Raw genomic sequence first — 16338 nt, forward strand, 5'->3', positions numbered from 1 at the left:
AATCTAATCATAGCTTGAAGATGAATTGAAGTGTTATTTTTTAAAAAAATATCTGACCTCCCAGACCTGTGTATGCATTAAAATGACAGAATTATGCTGTGAAAATGAAGTCTCACACCATTTCTTCTACCACGCTGAGTTTTGGGTGTAGACGCTCAAGATTCCATTACTCAGTTGTAGGTCAGACCATTAATTCAAGCTGTACTGAGAATCCGAGTCCCTGTTCTGCTGTGGGTGTTGGTATTTTGTCCTAGTAAACACATTGCAACTCACAAAGAACCTAGGAGTACACCCAGAAGGAGAGAAGAATTAGCATGAATGCGTTAATGCAGTAGAGGAGCAGGTTTCGTGATTTATTTTCCTTTGTAAAACCTCCTCTGAAACATTAAATACTTTTTGTTGTTCTTGTTATAAACTTGTTCCATTGCTGTGCCAGAAGTGAAGCCTTACACTTCCTGAAGGACCCCCATCAATAGTGCCTGTGGGTCTACGGGTGAAAGGATAAGAATTAAGTTGTGCATAGGAAATCTCTGATACTTTACGTTGTGCATATATATTGCTAGCTTATGTAGTTTTTCTTCGGGTGAAGTTGCTGGATGTCCCATGACAGACTGTGATTATTTCCATCCCACACTCCTCAGGATGTGCACTGCAGGTCCAAGGAGCATAATTCAGTACTAGTTCTCCTTGAGTAGCCATTGTTTACGCCTTTTGTGTGGTCTTATGTTGAAGTGGATTGAGGCAGCTGATCTGACTGAAAAATAACTTTTTCCTTAGTCTGGATATTTTTCCAGATCTGTTTTCTGCCATGGCTTAGCTTATGTCTGTTCTCATGCAGTGGGATAAAGAGAGGGATGTTTGGTAGGGAGGGAGATAGGATGATCCTGGAGCTGTCCTGGTCTTTTGCTTCTTTACCCTCATATGCTGCTATCTGGAGTAACAGCGTTTGCAGCAAGCATGAATGGGAGGGGGGCGGTTAAAAAAAAAAAAGTGTGAAAGAGAGTGCTTTCTTGATTACCATTTAGTTTATGTTTCATCCTGCCTGTTCTAAATCCCAAGCAGATCTGTAAAATACAGATACCTTTATTTAGGATTTCAGTTTGCTCTGACACCATAGCTATGTACTTTCTTGGAATCTGTGGTGGTACTAACTCTTTGTTTTGTTATGATGATAATGTAGATATTTTAACTTGTCTGACTTTTACTGCCAGCTTATGGAAGTGACGGGGAAAAACCAGGATGAGTGCATAGTGGCACTACATGATTGTAATGGGGATGTGAACAGAGCAATCAACATACTGCTGGAAGGAAGTTCAGACACGGTAAGATTTTACTTCATATTAAACCGCTCTTTCAGCTTGCTGCATCTTTCTACTTCTGAAAAGTTGGGAAAGTCATATTTCAGTAGCTTTTAATTACCACGTCTCTATTCAAATTCTTTAGAAGGAAATGGAGATTGGGGCAGCTTCTCTACTGCATGCATGCCTTAGAATAGGCTGAACTTTGAAAATGCTGTGGGTGTTCAGCTGGTCTGTTGCAGAGTCATTTGGCTTTTATTTACATGCAGCAATTTTAACTCTGTATCAGAACTCAGTGCTTTGTCAGATGTGGGCCTGTTTTTTGCTGCAATGTTTGTAGTTACTCTGTAGCACCTCCACAACCCAGAGACCTGAGTCTAAGTGTTTCCAGGAAGGGCAGTCTTTGTAAGCGAAAAGGGCAGGCAGATACATTAATTTTCACAACTCTGTAGGGCTGTGTTGCTGGAATGGAAGCTGGAGGAGGTTTCCTATCTGAAAGTTACACTGACAACGCTACTAATGGCAGAAGAGGATACAGCAAGTAGTTGCTTCTTTCACCCTGTTGCTGTTCTGCATGGCTTCATTGAAAAACAGAAAGAGGATACTAAACAATGTGTATACAACAACAAATAACGTTGCTTAGAATGTTGCACAGAGCGATTTCTTTTTTTACCCCAAGAGATACCAGGAAAGTATGTCTTGCTGTGGTTGAAGTTTTTGCTGGAGGGACTTCTTAACAGGTCATCTGAGGCAGTAAACTAGATTCCATCTCATTTAAATTGGGAAAGAAAATTGACTTCCTTTCTTAATGCTGAATGTTCAGTATTTCCTGTGGTTTATCAGGATGTGTGCTCTGGCTTATTGTTAATAAGGACACCCCGCCACCCCCCAGTTCTAGGACACATACCATTCTGACTGAGGGGACTTTCTTTTCTATCCCCTTTCATTTATTAGAGTTGAGGTAATTTAAAACACAGAAATATATAATACTGAGCAAGCTGGCAAGTTTGGAGTAGAAGAGAGCATCTCGATTAAATCTGTGTTGGTAATGCGCTGGTTTTGTGTTCTCCTGTACTTCTTATATTTGCCATTTTCTGGTTGAAAACAGTTTTCTGGTTGGTAGATAATGTTAAATGCTTTCTTCTTACTTTAGCAGATTGTTAGAAGTGATCATGACGTGGAAGAAAATTTCTGAACTCATTTATCAATTAGAAGCAATATATCCACATGTTCTGGTCTTTTGATAAGTCCCTCTGAACCCACTGCTCTCTGTAGACAAAATGTAACTTAGAAACAAATACAGAGAACTTAAGGGGCTCAGGGAGGAAGGAGTATTAATTGAAGGTTGTGAAGAAATTTATTTTTCTTTATGGAAGTTTGTGGTCTTCCAACTTGAAGGGTTTGTTTTAAGGCAATTATTTTACAGAACAGTTTAACAGGATTTGATGCGAAGTTGGAAACAGAAGTAGTACTAGTTCTGAATGCGGATTCCCAGATCTCTTTTTCTAGATTTACTCTGCTTTGATACACTAGAAGTTTTTTTTTTACCTCATTTGTAAGATGTGCCTATGCTATTTGAGGAATTAGAGCGCAAGGAGTGATAACTGGAATGCCTGTTTGTAAACTAATGCTCTTGCCAGTTTTGTCTTTTTTTTTCTTTTTTTTTTTAATGCTATGATCTTTAAGGCTTTATGCTTTATGATTATACTATACTATATGATTTAGTATTTATGCTTTATAAAGATTTTTCACTTGCAGCAGTTGTGACAGTGGCTTTGCACAGACAGAGGCATGTGGATGAGAGTAGAGAAGGGCATGTTTCTTTGCTCAAGACTTCTAGTCTTTTAACTTCCTACAGGCGTAAGATCCTTTTATGCCTGAATATGTTTTATTTCCTATACCTTTGAAGATAGAACAAAGGGGCCCTTTCAGATTATTCTTCTTTCCTTCCAAGATTAGGCCAGCAAGCAAGCTTCTGTTAGATGTTTTCAAAGGTCAGGCTCACAACTGTCATTTGGGTTGCCTCAGGCATTGTCAGCTGAAATTGTAGTCAATTAGCTCCCTTAGAAAACCAGACAGCTTCGATAGTCTGTGATGGATTCCCATGCTCAGAGGTAGCAGCATCCTCTGTCTTAAAGGACATGCCCAACTTCTCAAGGCTTTCCTCAGAATTACATTGTGGGAAAGCATGGATCTGATGTTTTCATAGTCATCCTTTTACTGATCCTTCCCAAATCTTGTAAAACATTACTAAGGAGAGGCTGCTTACTCTTAAACTTTGCAGGATCATCCAGTTTTGGGTATTTCTTGAAATGGTCGAAGGCACCGTGCCTATCACTGAAATAGTGTATTCTGAACTATATAGACTTCATTCTTCAGTTGTCAGTGCAGTTATTTTTCCTCCTATGAAGTATTTCTAAAGCTCTAGGAGTGTTTAATGTTTTTAATGTATAATGCAGTTACGCAGGCAACAGCAGGTGAAGCCATGTGAAAGTTACTGGTGCAAACTGTTTTCTGTGGTACAGCTAATATGGTGTTGCCCAAATGCATAGTTTTGTACTTCAAATCCATTCTGTCTGTGCTTCATATAAGTTGGCTGATGGTGGTGTAGTTCTGTATACTGGAAATGAAACTGAGAAGCGATTCCAGCCTTCTTTCTCACCTATACCACGTCAAAACCCAAGAGAGTAACCATTCTTTTAACTTTTTATTCTCTCAAAGCAGACTCTGAACCATTGAGTTTATACTTGTAAACTGCTTTGTGACCTGCTTTCTCAACAGCATTTTTCTCAGTTCTAGGCATCTTGGGCTAGCTGGTCATTGCCTGCCTTGTGGGGGCTTCTGAGTTACTGTTGCCTGAGTTGAGAGGAGACAGGACAGGACCTAGAAGATAGCCAGCCTTTTTTGTTTGGTGCTGGTGCCTGTCAGAGGTTGGGGCTTTATGTAGTACCTCACAGCTGATGGCACCTTATTTAGATATGCAGATTTCCTGCTTAAATACCTTACCTAGGCACTTAGCTTCTAGAGATGGGGACATACACAGGACACCTGTCTGCCACCTTCATGGTTTGCAAATAACACCTTTCTTCATCTTTGCTTTGCTTAATAGACTAACCATGCAATTGCATAATACGTGGGTTGCTGTGCTATTCCTAGCAAGTGTTCTAGTAGTTTTATTTTCAACTCCTACAGATATGGGTCTGATATGATCCTTGAATTTATTTTAAAGATGGAGTTTAATATTAAAGCTGAAGTCTGATGTTTGGACCTTGGTCCCTTGTCTTGTTTAGACATAGTTTTTCCTGTGTTTTGCTGTGTGTGATGAGCTGTAGCTGTTCGGAGTGGATGGTCTGGTTTACCGTGGCCCCAGTTTTCCCAGGTTGTTACTCTACCATTCTGTGTCCTGGTGCTTGAATTCTAGTGTGTCTGGGTAATGGTTTTTCTCCCCACCCCCACCCCCCGCTTTAGGCCACATACTTACTCTCATCAGTCTCTTGTTCAATGATGCTTAAAAGCATTTTTTCATTTCCTTGGGAGAAAAAGATAGCTCTGTGCATGCTCTCTTGCTAGATTTATGGAGGTAGTTGAGAGGAAAAGTGTTGCTTGCTTTGCAGATTTTCTGCATTGTGGTTGTATCTAGGCTTCCTTGAACTAGTAAAAGTCCATTACAGCCAGAAATATTTGGGTTTTTTATGTTCCATAAAACAATCCAACTTCTAAAACTTGTTTCTTTCTCATCTCTTCCCAAAAATATGGCCTGTTTCCATTTATATCAGTGTAGTTGCAAGGTATTACATATGTGAAGTTACGCAAATACCTGTTTGTTACCATGAACTGGAAGGGTGTGAGGTGGAGATATGCACTGAGAGCTGTCTCTTCCATTTTGACTTTTGTATCTAATTCTATTCTACCCAAATAGACTTCTTGGGAGACTGTAGGGGGAAAGAAGAAAAGCCTTGGAAAGGAAAGTTCAGAAAACAAAGAGAACAGAGAAAAACGAGGGGACAGAGAAGTGAGTCGCGGACGGGGAATTTCCAACAGACGGGGAAGAGGAGGCAGCCGTGGCCGAGAGTGTACGTACAGGGGTTCATTTTTAAAGATTCAGGTGCTTTTCTTGCAGCTGAAACTGGCTAAGGGCAAGTACTTAACGGAGTAAAGTCCATCTGAGCTATAGCTCAGTGCTGAAGGGATCATAACTCGTTTGTGTAACAGGTATGCCTGATCTGTCTACATGAGGAGGCTTTGGGATGGTCTGTGCCTGTTCACAGGTGCTCAATTTAATTTAAATTTCTGTCCTTTTTTCATTAGTTGATCTTGTACAAGTTGCTGTTCTTGGTGCAAGTTTTAGAATTGACTATTTGTAAGACTGCTTGAGAGCAAGTATGCCGCTGCGCAGCTGATACACTTTTTCGTTTCTTTTAATGAAAAAATTATCCAGCTTTGACTTCATCTCCTTTTATGAGGGGGAGAACCTGAAGATGTTCTCATCTTCTCATAAGGGGCATGAGAAGACTGGGATCATTATTAATCTTTAGCATATATTACTCACATAAGCCAACCAAAGGTGAGTTTCTACAACAGAGAAAATTCTTTGAGTTGAAACATTTTGAAATTTGCCAGACTTTATAGGTCTGCAATAGTACATTGTACAAGAGCAAACTGATGTTTCCAAGTTACATAGAATCACATTAGTTCACCACTAGATCCATGTTGCTTTTTTCACTTAAGTTTTATCAGCAGTATCAAAGCTGTATTCATTGCCTGTAAGGGTTGTACGCAACAGTGACAGATGAGCAGAGAAACTGGAATGAAAACAGTGTGTTTAACTTTCACTTAAAAGCGGGGAAAATATTTACAATATTACCCACCTCCTCAATTCATTTTTGAAACGTTGTGTCAATGAAGACGCTGTGAGTCTTTGTAGAGTAGCGTCAAGACAGGAAAAATATTAATAAAATTTGCACCGATGTTTAGAACAAATTGAAATCAGACCCATCACAGTGAAAGTGAGGGGCAACATTTTTGTCAGAGCCAGATGCTGCTTATCTGTCTTTGTGAAGTGGAATTAAAGATTTTTCAGATGGTTACCAAATCTTGATATTCTCTTCCTAGCTTAATGTCCGAGCATTAATATTGTGGCTGCCATTAGGAAAAGTTGTGCAGTACAAAATCTCAGCAGTGTTTTAAGTGGCCAGTCTTTTTTTTTTTTTTTTCTCCCTTCAAGGAGCCAGCCATCTTTGAGTATTTCCTCAGGATTTTTCCACAAAATAGTTGCATTATTTTTACAATGCCTCACCTTCACCCTGTTGCCATCCCTCTGATTTTGATAGAGGAGGGTTCTTTTAAGTTTTCCTGGTTGCACAGCGTTGTGGTATGGACAGACTGGAGAAGAAACTGGTGGTTTTGGTTATCCCTTATTTTTTCACTGTAACCACCCAGCATGTTATCAAGGAAGCGTAGTGTGAGGCAGCTGTATTTCGTGCCTTGTTAAAGAGGTGAGGCCATAATCATTTTAACAGTGTAGTCTGCAGAACACTCCATCTCACCCCACCTCATCCCAAACCCAGAAGCTGAAGTTTGTCTGCTGGGGAGTGTTTCTCTCTTACTAGATATTTTGCTTCGTAATTGTTCAGTGCGAATTAAATGTAACTTGCTTGTAGCTAGGCCCCCAACGAAGGGAGGTGACAGACCTGTTGACCATCACGCTTTAAAAACTTGGCATTTCTTTCGGGGTTCAGGTTAAACAGACAGCTGTATTGTCTCCTATATGAGTCTCTAAAGCTTCTCTTAAGCTTCTCTTAAGCTGTCCTCTCTCCACAGTTAGAGCTGAAGAGAATGGAGTGGACAACAATCAAGGAGACAGGCCTTCAGACCGTGGAAAACGTGGCCGTGGGAGAGGTGAGATGGTGGCATTGCTGTGGGACTGGCACTGATTTCATGTCCTAACTGGAACGCTCCCATTTCTTTCTTCAAACACTTCTGGTTAAGCATTTGTTGTTTATCCTTTGATTTCATAAGCACTTCAGCCACTTTTAATTTAGGTACATACCCTTCCCTTACCCCTTGTCATATCTTGGTCTCAGAATGACTAAGAATTGACACAAACCACCTTTATGGTAATTCCCTGTGCAGCAGGGTGGTATGGCCTGGCTGTGGAGAGCTGTTCTCTCAGGTTGACTCATGGCAGCTTCCTCTGAGTGGGAGTGCACTGGGCTCCTCAGGACGTACCTTGGCAGCAGGAGAGTACAAGATATGTATGGCTCTTGGGGAGGGATTTCATGTGTGCTTGGGCTGTTTCTTTGGGGTGCATCTGGTTGTCAAGCTTCCTTCTGTTTTTGCTAGCCAGTCAGAGAAAGTACAAGCCACCTTAGAGACTTCTTGATGAGAAGGAATTTGGCATGAAAACATTGATAAGAACAACTGTGGAAAAAGAATACTGTCAAGTCTTACGTATAATCCTGATCCTTTCCTGTAGAAGAGATAGGAAAGATATTGATAATGGATTTGTTGTGGAATCAAGGGATGTGGTTGGTTTGCATTTCCACAGGTTGAGTGGAAAGAGGGTTGTTTTTTCTTAGAGCAGGAGGAATGAAAGTGAGTAACGTAGGTACAGCACAGATTGTGTGAAGTGGGTATTAAATGAGTTAAATTAAGTGCACAGGAGAGTTAATGTACTTAATAAGTTATGTCTGACGCATGAAAAATTCTGCCCTCCGAGGACTCCTTTCTGTTTGGCATACCTGGTAACAAGACATTAAAGACAACGTCTAACTTCATTGTTTCAAGATCTACATCTTGAAGGAGTGGAAAGATGCAAGGACATGTAGCTTACAGAGGGTTGTGAGAATGACTGGATTGTGCCTATGAATCAGCAAATACCGAACAGTGTGTGCAGAGAGGTCACTTTGCAAGGGAGGGTGTGGTGTAGTTCACAGCCACAGTTTTTGGTATGTTAGCACTGTTAATAGATGGAAAGCAAGTCTTTCAGTATTTGTTTTATAAAATAATCTTTTATACTCAAATTTTAAATATAAAGGTAGGATTTTTTTAATATTTGGTGAAACTTAAAAGGTTAATTTCAAATGCAGCCTACCATTTGCTTCGTAACCTTATGAACAATACACTGATTCTGTTGTCAGCACTGTAGCTCTAGGTGAATATTGTGTCTCAAGTGAAAGCACATAATCAGTAGATCAAACTGACATATCTGAAGAAATAGGGACAACTTCTATCAATTTCTGTTCACTGGCTTTAGTGTACATAGTATTACTGTATCTGTCTACCAAATATTTTAGACTGTACATTCATGAGAGCAAGGTATCTTAATGAAGTGTTCTCAACTGCCTGTGATACACCTGTTGAATGACTTCAGGATCATTATATTGCAAGTGTGTGTATTCTGTGGCAGGAAATACCTAATTTAATTTTATAATGCAAGCCCTTGAAATCTGCAGGGACTTGTATAAAGCTGTGTAATTCAGCTTCTCAGTATTTCAGGGGTGCATGGCATTCTTTCTCTGGATATTAGTAGAAATAATAAAAGCAAGCTTCCTGCCATTTAATTCAGTAATCTTTCTTTTCTATCACACAGAGTAGTCAAATACACTTCAGCTGAAATTAAATAGATTGCGGGTAATCACCACAGAACCCTTTATTAGAAATGTTTCATGCAGAGTGCGTGTGTGTGGGAATGTAGGCACTGGATACAAAATTAGGGGTCGGCTAATACCTGAACGGTGCACACTCCCTCTCTCTATCTTAAGCTGCCTTCTCAGGCTGGAGTTCTCTCACTGGCTGCTTTCTAGGGGAGGTTTGCTGGGCTGTTACACTACTGCTTCACTGTAAAACAATCTAATTTTAAGAAATTATATGCACTGAAAATAGCAGAAATGTGTTTGACACTGGGGTGATAATGGGCTGTTAACTGAGGGGGGAAAAATCCTGATGCTGAGTATTTCAGCCTTGGTGTACTCGTTTTGTTGTGCAGTAGATCTGCCAATAATGACTGCATGACTTTCCTTGCAACTTTATAGGGTAGTAGGCATACAGTGTACAAACACCACTGGTTGCTGGTATACAGGAGATCAGGGGTTTGAAGTAGTATATGTTACCGACTGATTCACAGAAAGCAAAAACGCATCACAGGATGTGTTTCAGGATACATCCCAAGTGGAATTGCTCTGCCTTTAGTTTTTGCTTGCTAAACGAAGGATGTAAACTTTGGCTGGGAAAGGAGCAAAGGAATTTCTTTTTTTTTTTTAAATGGCCTTCCTATCTGTGTGTCTTGTGAATTTCTTGAATGACCTTAATTTAGATATAAAAAAATACTATAATGTTGATGAATAGTGATTGCATCAAAGTGATTTTATTTGTGTGTCGGTATTGCAAGGATTTGCAACTCTCTGAAATGGAATCTCATGCAGGAATTATGGAGGAAGGTGATTATGTCTTCAGGATTGTCAGCTCTAGAAACATTTCCTCATTTGTGATTTAATCAGCTGCAGTGTTATATAGAAATTGACAACCTTTACAGGCACAATTTTTATTTTTATGCTGCTGTCTTTTACTGTTCTCCCATCTTCAATTTCAAGTGCAGCTGTGGTTGTCCCACTGTCCTCCACCCTGTGTTGAAGAGGGTGTAGTAGAGCTAGAAAAGGCTTTTAAAGGTACTGGGAAGGCTGCATTGATGGAGTGTAAGGTACAAGCAGACTCGGACTTCTCTGCGAGGGCTGAGTGGGCGTAGAGATCTGTAAAACTTCTGTGGGGAAATCAACTGATCACTCCAAGCAAGTATGCAAATGAGGGAATATTAAATGAAATCAGTGGGTTACAGGTTCAAAATGAACTTGTGGAGGTGGTTCTTCATACATGTAGTTAACCTGAGGAACTCCTTTCAATAAGGTATTGTAGGTGCTGAAAATTTACACACAGAGGGACTTGACAATTTCATCCTAAAAAAAGAACCATAGCAAGAAAAGGAAAAACCACTGAGAGTTTTGATGTGCATAAATTATCTTTGTCTGAGGAAGTCTGAGCCACAAGTGATTGAAGACCAGGAGAGTGTCCAGAGAAACTGCACTGGGGTTTTGGTTCGTGTACCCTTCGCTAGGTATCTAATTGACCATAGCTGATAATGGGATGGCAGGTAGATGAACTTTTGGACTTGATTCAGCTTAGACATTGTTACAGATTTATGTATAGCAATTTTCCTGGTTTGCAAAGTGAAAAGGGATTTCTCGCTTTTACTTCTGTTCCTCTGTTCTTTCCCACTTTATTGTTTCAGAGCAATGTGAGCATGCCATAAATGTGGATGTTGACAGGGATTTTTTTACTAGTGAAACAGAAATAAAAATGAGAGGGGAAAAAACATTATGTTTTTAATTTTGGACTTAAACGGCATGACAAGGAGCCTTTTAAACATTTGGGTTTTTTCTGCTGGCTATGTGAGACAGTAAAGCAGTTTACCTCTTTTGTAAATATCTGACTATAGTCCAGCTTGTACTCTTGATCTCTTTTGGTTTCTGTAACCAGAATTGCATGTCCAGACATTTTCTTGTTTTAAAATGTTAGCCTGGTTGGCACAGGATGTATTTTGGATTTCGTTTGCCAGAACTAATAAGGATGTTGGTTCTTCTAAAACATTCTGGAGATCACAATCTGAAGTCCGTTTAGTTTTGTTCTGCATTGGCTAGGGACCTGTATGTGTCATGTACTTTTTTTTTTTTTTCTTTCTGAGATGAACCAGAACTTAGGGTTAACAGAAGTTACTTAATTTCTTTTAAACATAACTTCAAAGTTTTCTGCACATGCTTCTAAAAATGGTTGCTACAGAACATGCAGTATATAAAACTGATCCACTGCTTCTAGCTTTAAGATAACTAATAAGAAAAATGTTATTTGAATTATTGAATATAACTTCAGTGTTTGTTTTTGCTAGTATGGAATACCTAGAATACAAACTTTCTATACTTAGCCTCCTTATCACTTCATAAGGCTTAAGCCTCTGTCACCTCCGCATCTGCTGGGAGGATGGCTGTCTGCATTTCCAGAGCAGAGATCAGAGCTCTTCAGTTACTGTGTAGTCAGATAAGCACAAATTTAGGGTGTTGTCTGCCTTTCCAGTCTGCATTTTGTTTTCCTTTCAGCTGCTCTTAGGCCTCTTTCTTAACCTTAAGGTGTCTTCATTTAATTTAAACCTGTCAGTGTGAAAATCTGAGTTTTGAAATAAAGCACCTGTGTTGCAGTGGAAGGATTTAGGTCTGCAAGCTGAGCAGACTGGATTTTCTACTGAATAGGCTATTAAATTAATGGGCTAGTCCCATCCAAATTGTAGTACTACACACTTTTCTGATTCTCACAGGTAGTGTGCGTTTGTTTTGGGGGAAGAAATGTGAATGCAATGAACAGTTCTTTTCATGCATGGACGGTACCATGATGCGTGGTGATTGAAGACTTGTGTGATTTACGAGTGTTTTGAGCTCCCAGTGGACTGGGATACCCAACAATACATAGTTAAACAGTTAGAATGTTAAAGGAAACAAAACCATGTTTTAAATAGTTCATTGTATGAAATCGTATTGGATGGGGGTACTAGCAGGAATGTTGATCAGAATAAATTTTAAACGTAGTTCCCCAGTCTTGATTTCCTGGAACAGAGATGAGTAAGCAGTGCTGCCTTGATACTTTAGGCTGTTTGTAGATCCAAGTGTAAAGGAATGTGAAGAAGTGTTATGAGGGTTTGTGTGAGGCAGAGCAGTAATTTTGCTTTTTTGCCTGATGTCTGTCACTTGCTTTTGTGCTCCAGATGCTGATTGATTGTAAGAAAGTATATTCCTTTAGACTCACTAGAAGGTTTAATGAACTACTATCAAGTCACTTGTTCTTTTTTTGTGAGTAGATAAGAATGTTGATAGAAGAATTGCTGACTGTGAATTACCACAGGATTTTTTTTTCTTTAAACAATGACTGCTGCGATCTAAGCCATATATGCGTATCTTTTTAGAGCAGTGTTGAAACTATACTTTTTACACTACAAGCATAAACTGGCATTATTGTTGGGAGGAATTGGTCCTGTCTGTCTCCTGGTGCCTTTGAACTGTATCAGAGGATTGATCTAAGTTTAAAACTAACCAAGCCAAAAAAGAAAAAAAGGGGACAGGCAGCATGGTAGCTGGGGACAACAAGTTTTTTTGGTGGCTTATCCTGGTGTAAAGGCAACGGGTTTTCTGGCATTTAACAAGCAGGGGACAGTTTTGGAGTGCTGATCCAAAAGTAAACTAATAATTTTGTTTTCTGATAGTGGTTTTATGCTCACTCACTGGTACATGCAAAACTGTCAGTGCAGGGAAGAGAGCAGAGCTTGTGATCACTGGTGAGGAAGACCTTGGCTGTAGTAGTTCTGATTTACATGGGTTTAAGTTACTGTGGAACTGCATGCTCACAATTTGAGTCCCTGCTCTGAATTGCACTATGAAGCTCCATTTGCTTCTAGTCACTGTTAAAAAGCATCAAAAGTTTCCAGATACTGATGGGCATTCATAATTGCTTCATGAGTAACTTCTTTGTGTTAGAAGATTGTGCCTTCTATTTGTTTTAAGGCCATGTTTCTATTTTAGCAGCTGAGAGGAAGTAATTTTCTTAGCGTGAGAATTTAAGGATATATGAGTGGTTTGGTTGTTTCAAAGGAAATATAAGACCTTCCCACTGGCATCTTGCATTAATGACCATAATGTATGGGATGTATCTGAGTTAGGGTGGTCTTTTACTAGTAAATACTCACTGTCACACATTTTGAACTAGTCCTTCATAAGTGTCTTTTCTAGCTTTGAATTTAGTGCTTTCTATAACCCCACTGGTTTGGTGCTTTCCTTTTGTCGATTAATTCGTTGATTAAATTTAATTTCAGTTTTGACAAAAAGCATTGATACAGCTTTATGAAGTTAAGGGAATCCACTTGAAATTCAAGTTCAGGATTAATTTTCAAAGTGATCTGGTCTAAAAAACACCTTGATGGCTAGTAGTCTAAGATGTGCATGGAACTTCAGGAACAACATGATTTCTTCCTACCAGTTTCTAAAATTGTTAGAGGCTTTTATTGCTGTTTTTAGCCAGTACCTTGTGTCTGTGCTGGTATGGCATCTTGCATATGCCTCGCTTGCTAAAACTTCATCTTCTGTTTGATATGCTAAGGTTATTCTTTCAGGCTTTTGCATTTGAGAGACTGGGGAGACTTACCTCCTCTTCTAAAATCTATTTGTACTTTCATGCTAGCTATTCCAGCTAATCTCTCTGTACCTAATGTCCACGTCAAATATATTTCTGCTGGGCTGTTACTGTGATTCACAGCTCCCAATCAGTCTTGTAGTTGAACTTGTCAAAAAACTCTTTTTGGTGCATCCTTAGTGAATGGTGTTTAATGCTGTATTAATAACTGTAGGAAGTAAATTTACTGTGTAGATGGCCCCTACAGTGTCCCCAGGTAAACTTGTTTAGCTGGTTCTGCTCTTTAAAAAAAAATTATTTACTGGGCAGCAAGTTAATCCAGAGTGCACTGACTTCTGTGCGTCTGAGAGCCGTGACCCCATGATGCCATGGATCAGCTTCCCAGGTTGGGGATTTTAGGCTGGCGAAGGAGAGAAGAGCAGCAGAATAGGTAGGCTGAGCAAGGAGGTTCAGAAGCTGGATTACAGTCAGTTGGGTACGGCAGGTTTTGGGGCACTGATGCTTATGGTGGGACAAAGAGCACAGCTCCAGGTGCAGGCTTGCTGAAGAGTGATGGCTACTGCCGGGTTGCAGCTCTTGTTTCCTCTTTCCTAACCTCTGTCTGTCTTCTCTCCAACTAATTGTGAGAAGAGCAAAGAGGGGAAAATGTGGAGATAGCTGCCTGGCCTAGTGTCAGGCTTCAGTTCTGCTGTGTTCTTGTCCCACCAATGTACTGTGTGTTGCTGGGTGGGAATCCTTCCCAGGCAGGTTTCCGTGGTTCCTCTGTAGCTGGTAGTTGTCATCTTATATAGGATGTGGCTGAACTCCTTCATCAAAATGTGTGTAAAGTTATCCTGCTACTTCGATGCTTCTAAGAATTCCTCAAAGATACAGGTAGTAGACATTTTAGAGGTCCAGAAATGTCTTTAAAGACTTGGGCACGGGGAAGAATGAGTAGCGAGGGGAGAGAAGCGAAAGTCATTAAAATAGGAACTTCCTAAACTGTTTTTACCGTGTTCTGGAGCTACTGCTCGTAACAGTTTAGGTGGCCCCCTGAAAATAAGGGGTAATTTTGATCCAAATTCAAACCTATCGGGGTAATTATGATGTTTGGACAATCTGTATATTGGTGATTTAGGATTATAACTTTTGTGCTCTGGTGAACTTGTTGCTTGGTGACTTACAATTACCACATAATTTTGTTAAAATAAACATTGCTTTGCTCTCAGTCTGCAGCTTTTAATGTCCTCCTGTTCCTGTAATACAAAAATAGTATTCATAGTCTTCCTCAAAAAAACCCAACAAACTGGAAAAGCCTCAGATAATTGGGGTCCAAAAAGGGAAGAAAAATATCTATATAGAAATATGCAACATGTAAGTAATAGTTTCTAGCAGTTCGTGTAGACCTGCTTTATGGATGGTTAGTAATACAAAAATTTTCATGCCTTGTTGGCACTATGCAGCATGCAAAAATAAAGCCATTCACTGCATCAAGAAGCTTGTAAACCAAGACTGCAACCAAAATTGCAGGCAACACCACTTGTTTTTGTTAAAACAGAAATGCATATTCTTTGTGGGTGATAACAAGGAAGTTTGAGTAGTTTGAAATGGGTGGTTTTCATGTCAGTAACTATGATTAAGGGGGAACCAGAAGGAACGTGTGGTCACAGGTTGGCGAAAGCACAGTAGGGTAGGGGTGAACAGATGGGATGAGTCAGAGGAGGAAACAAATGGAGTATTTAAACTTTCTCCTCACAGCGAAGGAGTGACAGGGAATTTCTTGTGAGATCAGGGGTACGTAAGGAGGCTGGGATTCCAGAGCATCTTAGGCAAGAATGAGGAATTGAAGGCTAAACTTTGAACAGTGTGTAATGATTTGGCAATAACAATCTCATGTGGGATGGGTCTGTAGGTAAGTCCTTCTCTTGCTCTTTGAAGCTACGTGGCTAGATACAGAATGGATAGCAAAGAATTGCAAGTCGTACTGAAACGTGTAGTCTTAGACAAACTGTAGCTTACTTGCCTGTGTCAGGGAAACAAATTCTCCTGTGCGGAGATTTGGGAAGTAAATAATATTTAACTTCAAATATGCTAGTTTTCTTCTTCAACCGTAGTATTTTCTAATGTGACAGACTAGTGATTGGTGGCTCCTCTGCTGTTGCTGTTAAATGGTGTTTTCTCTCCTAGGGTTTGGACGTGGCAGAGGGAGAGGAGCGGGGAGGTTTTCAGCCCAAGGCATGGGGTAAGAAACATGCAGAGCACAGATTTTGGCAAGGATCAAACTCAGTGGCAATATTAATTGACGATATTTCCACCGTATGTATTAATATTGCTGTATGCTTTATAAACCAATATGGATGCAAAAAATTCACAAATCTGTTAGATGATTAATGGGTTATTTTTGTCTTAAGCCAGTATTTTTAACTAGACAAACCTATACAAACCTAATATATGCTCACTCAATGTTAATGTCTCAAACTTGGAGAACTAGTTTATACCTATCGATAGCAACCACATAGTGCCATAGCTGAAAGTTCAGTGTGGTGTGTATAGTCCTAGGTCAATTTAAAAAGAGTTTTTTTCAGTGTGATGTAGGACGTGCAAGTTCTGTATAACACCAGCAAGTCTAGTGATTATGAACTTTCTCCTGTTTTTGAGGTTTCATGCTTTAGCTGTTTGGACATACATGGACCCTAAAACAGAATTAAAACAAGTTACTCAGCAGCTCTAAAGTTTGTTCTCAGTTTTGGTGGAATAACTTCCTTCATAGAACTGTAGTCTCCACTACTTTTACTCAGTGTTTGCCTTTAATGACATTTCATGTAACATCAGTGATGTC

At 39.7% G+C, this 16338-nt stretch overlaps 1 protein-coding gene across 6 annotated transcripts in view; it reads left to right on the plus strand.

Moving 5' to 3' along the window:
* Positions 1–16338, plus strand: part of UBAP2 (ubiquitin associated protein 2) — a 117863-nt gene that overhangs the window by 4672 nt on the left and 96853 nt on the right. For 5 of the 6 annotated variants that reach the window (XM_055790290.1, XM_055790291.1, XM_055790292.1 and 2 more), the window contains exons 3-6: positions 1212–1322; positions 5218–5371; positions 7119–7196; positions 15687–15741. In XM_055790290.1, the coding sequence (XP_055646265.1) occupies positions 1212–1322; positions 5218–5371; positions 7119–7196; positions 15687–15741 (398 nt within the window). The remainder of the gene's footprint in view (positions 1–1211; positions 1323–5217; positions 5372–7118; positions 7197–15686; positions 15742–16338) is intronic. The other variant, XM_055790295.1, reaches the window with a different exon arrangement.

The sequence above is a fragment of the Falco peregrinus genome, chromosome Z (assembly GCF_023634155.1).
Source record: "Falco peregrinus isolate bFalPer1 chromosome Z, bFalPer1.pri, whole genome shotgun sequence".
In the NCBI taxonomy this organism is placed as follows: Eukaryota; Metazoa; Chordata; class Aves; order Falconiformes; family Falconidae; genus Falco; species Falco peregrinus.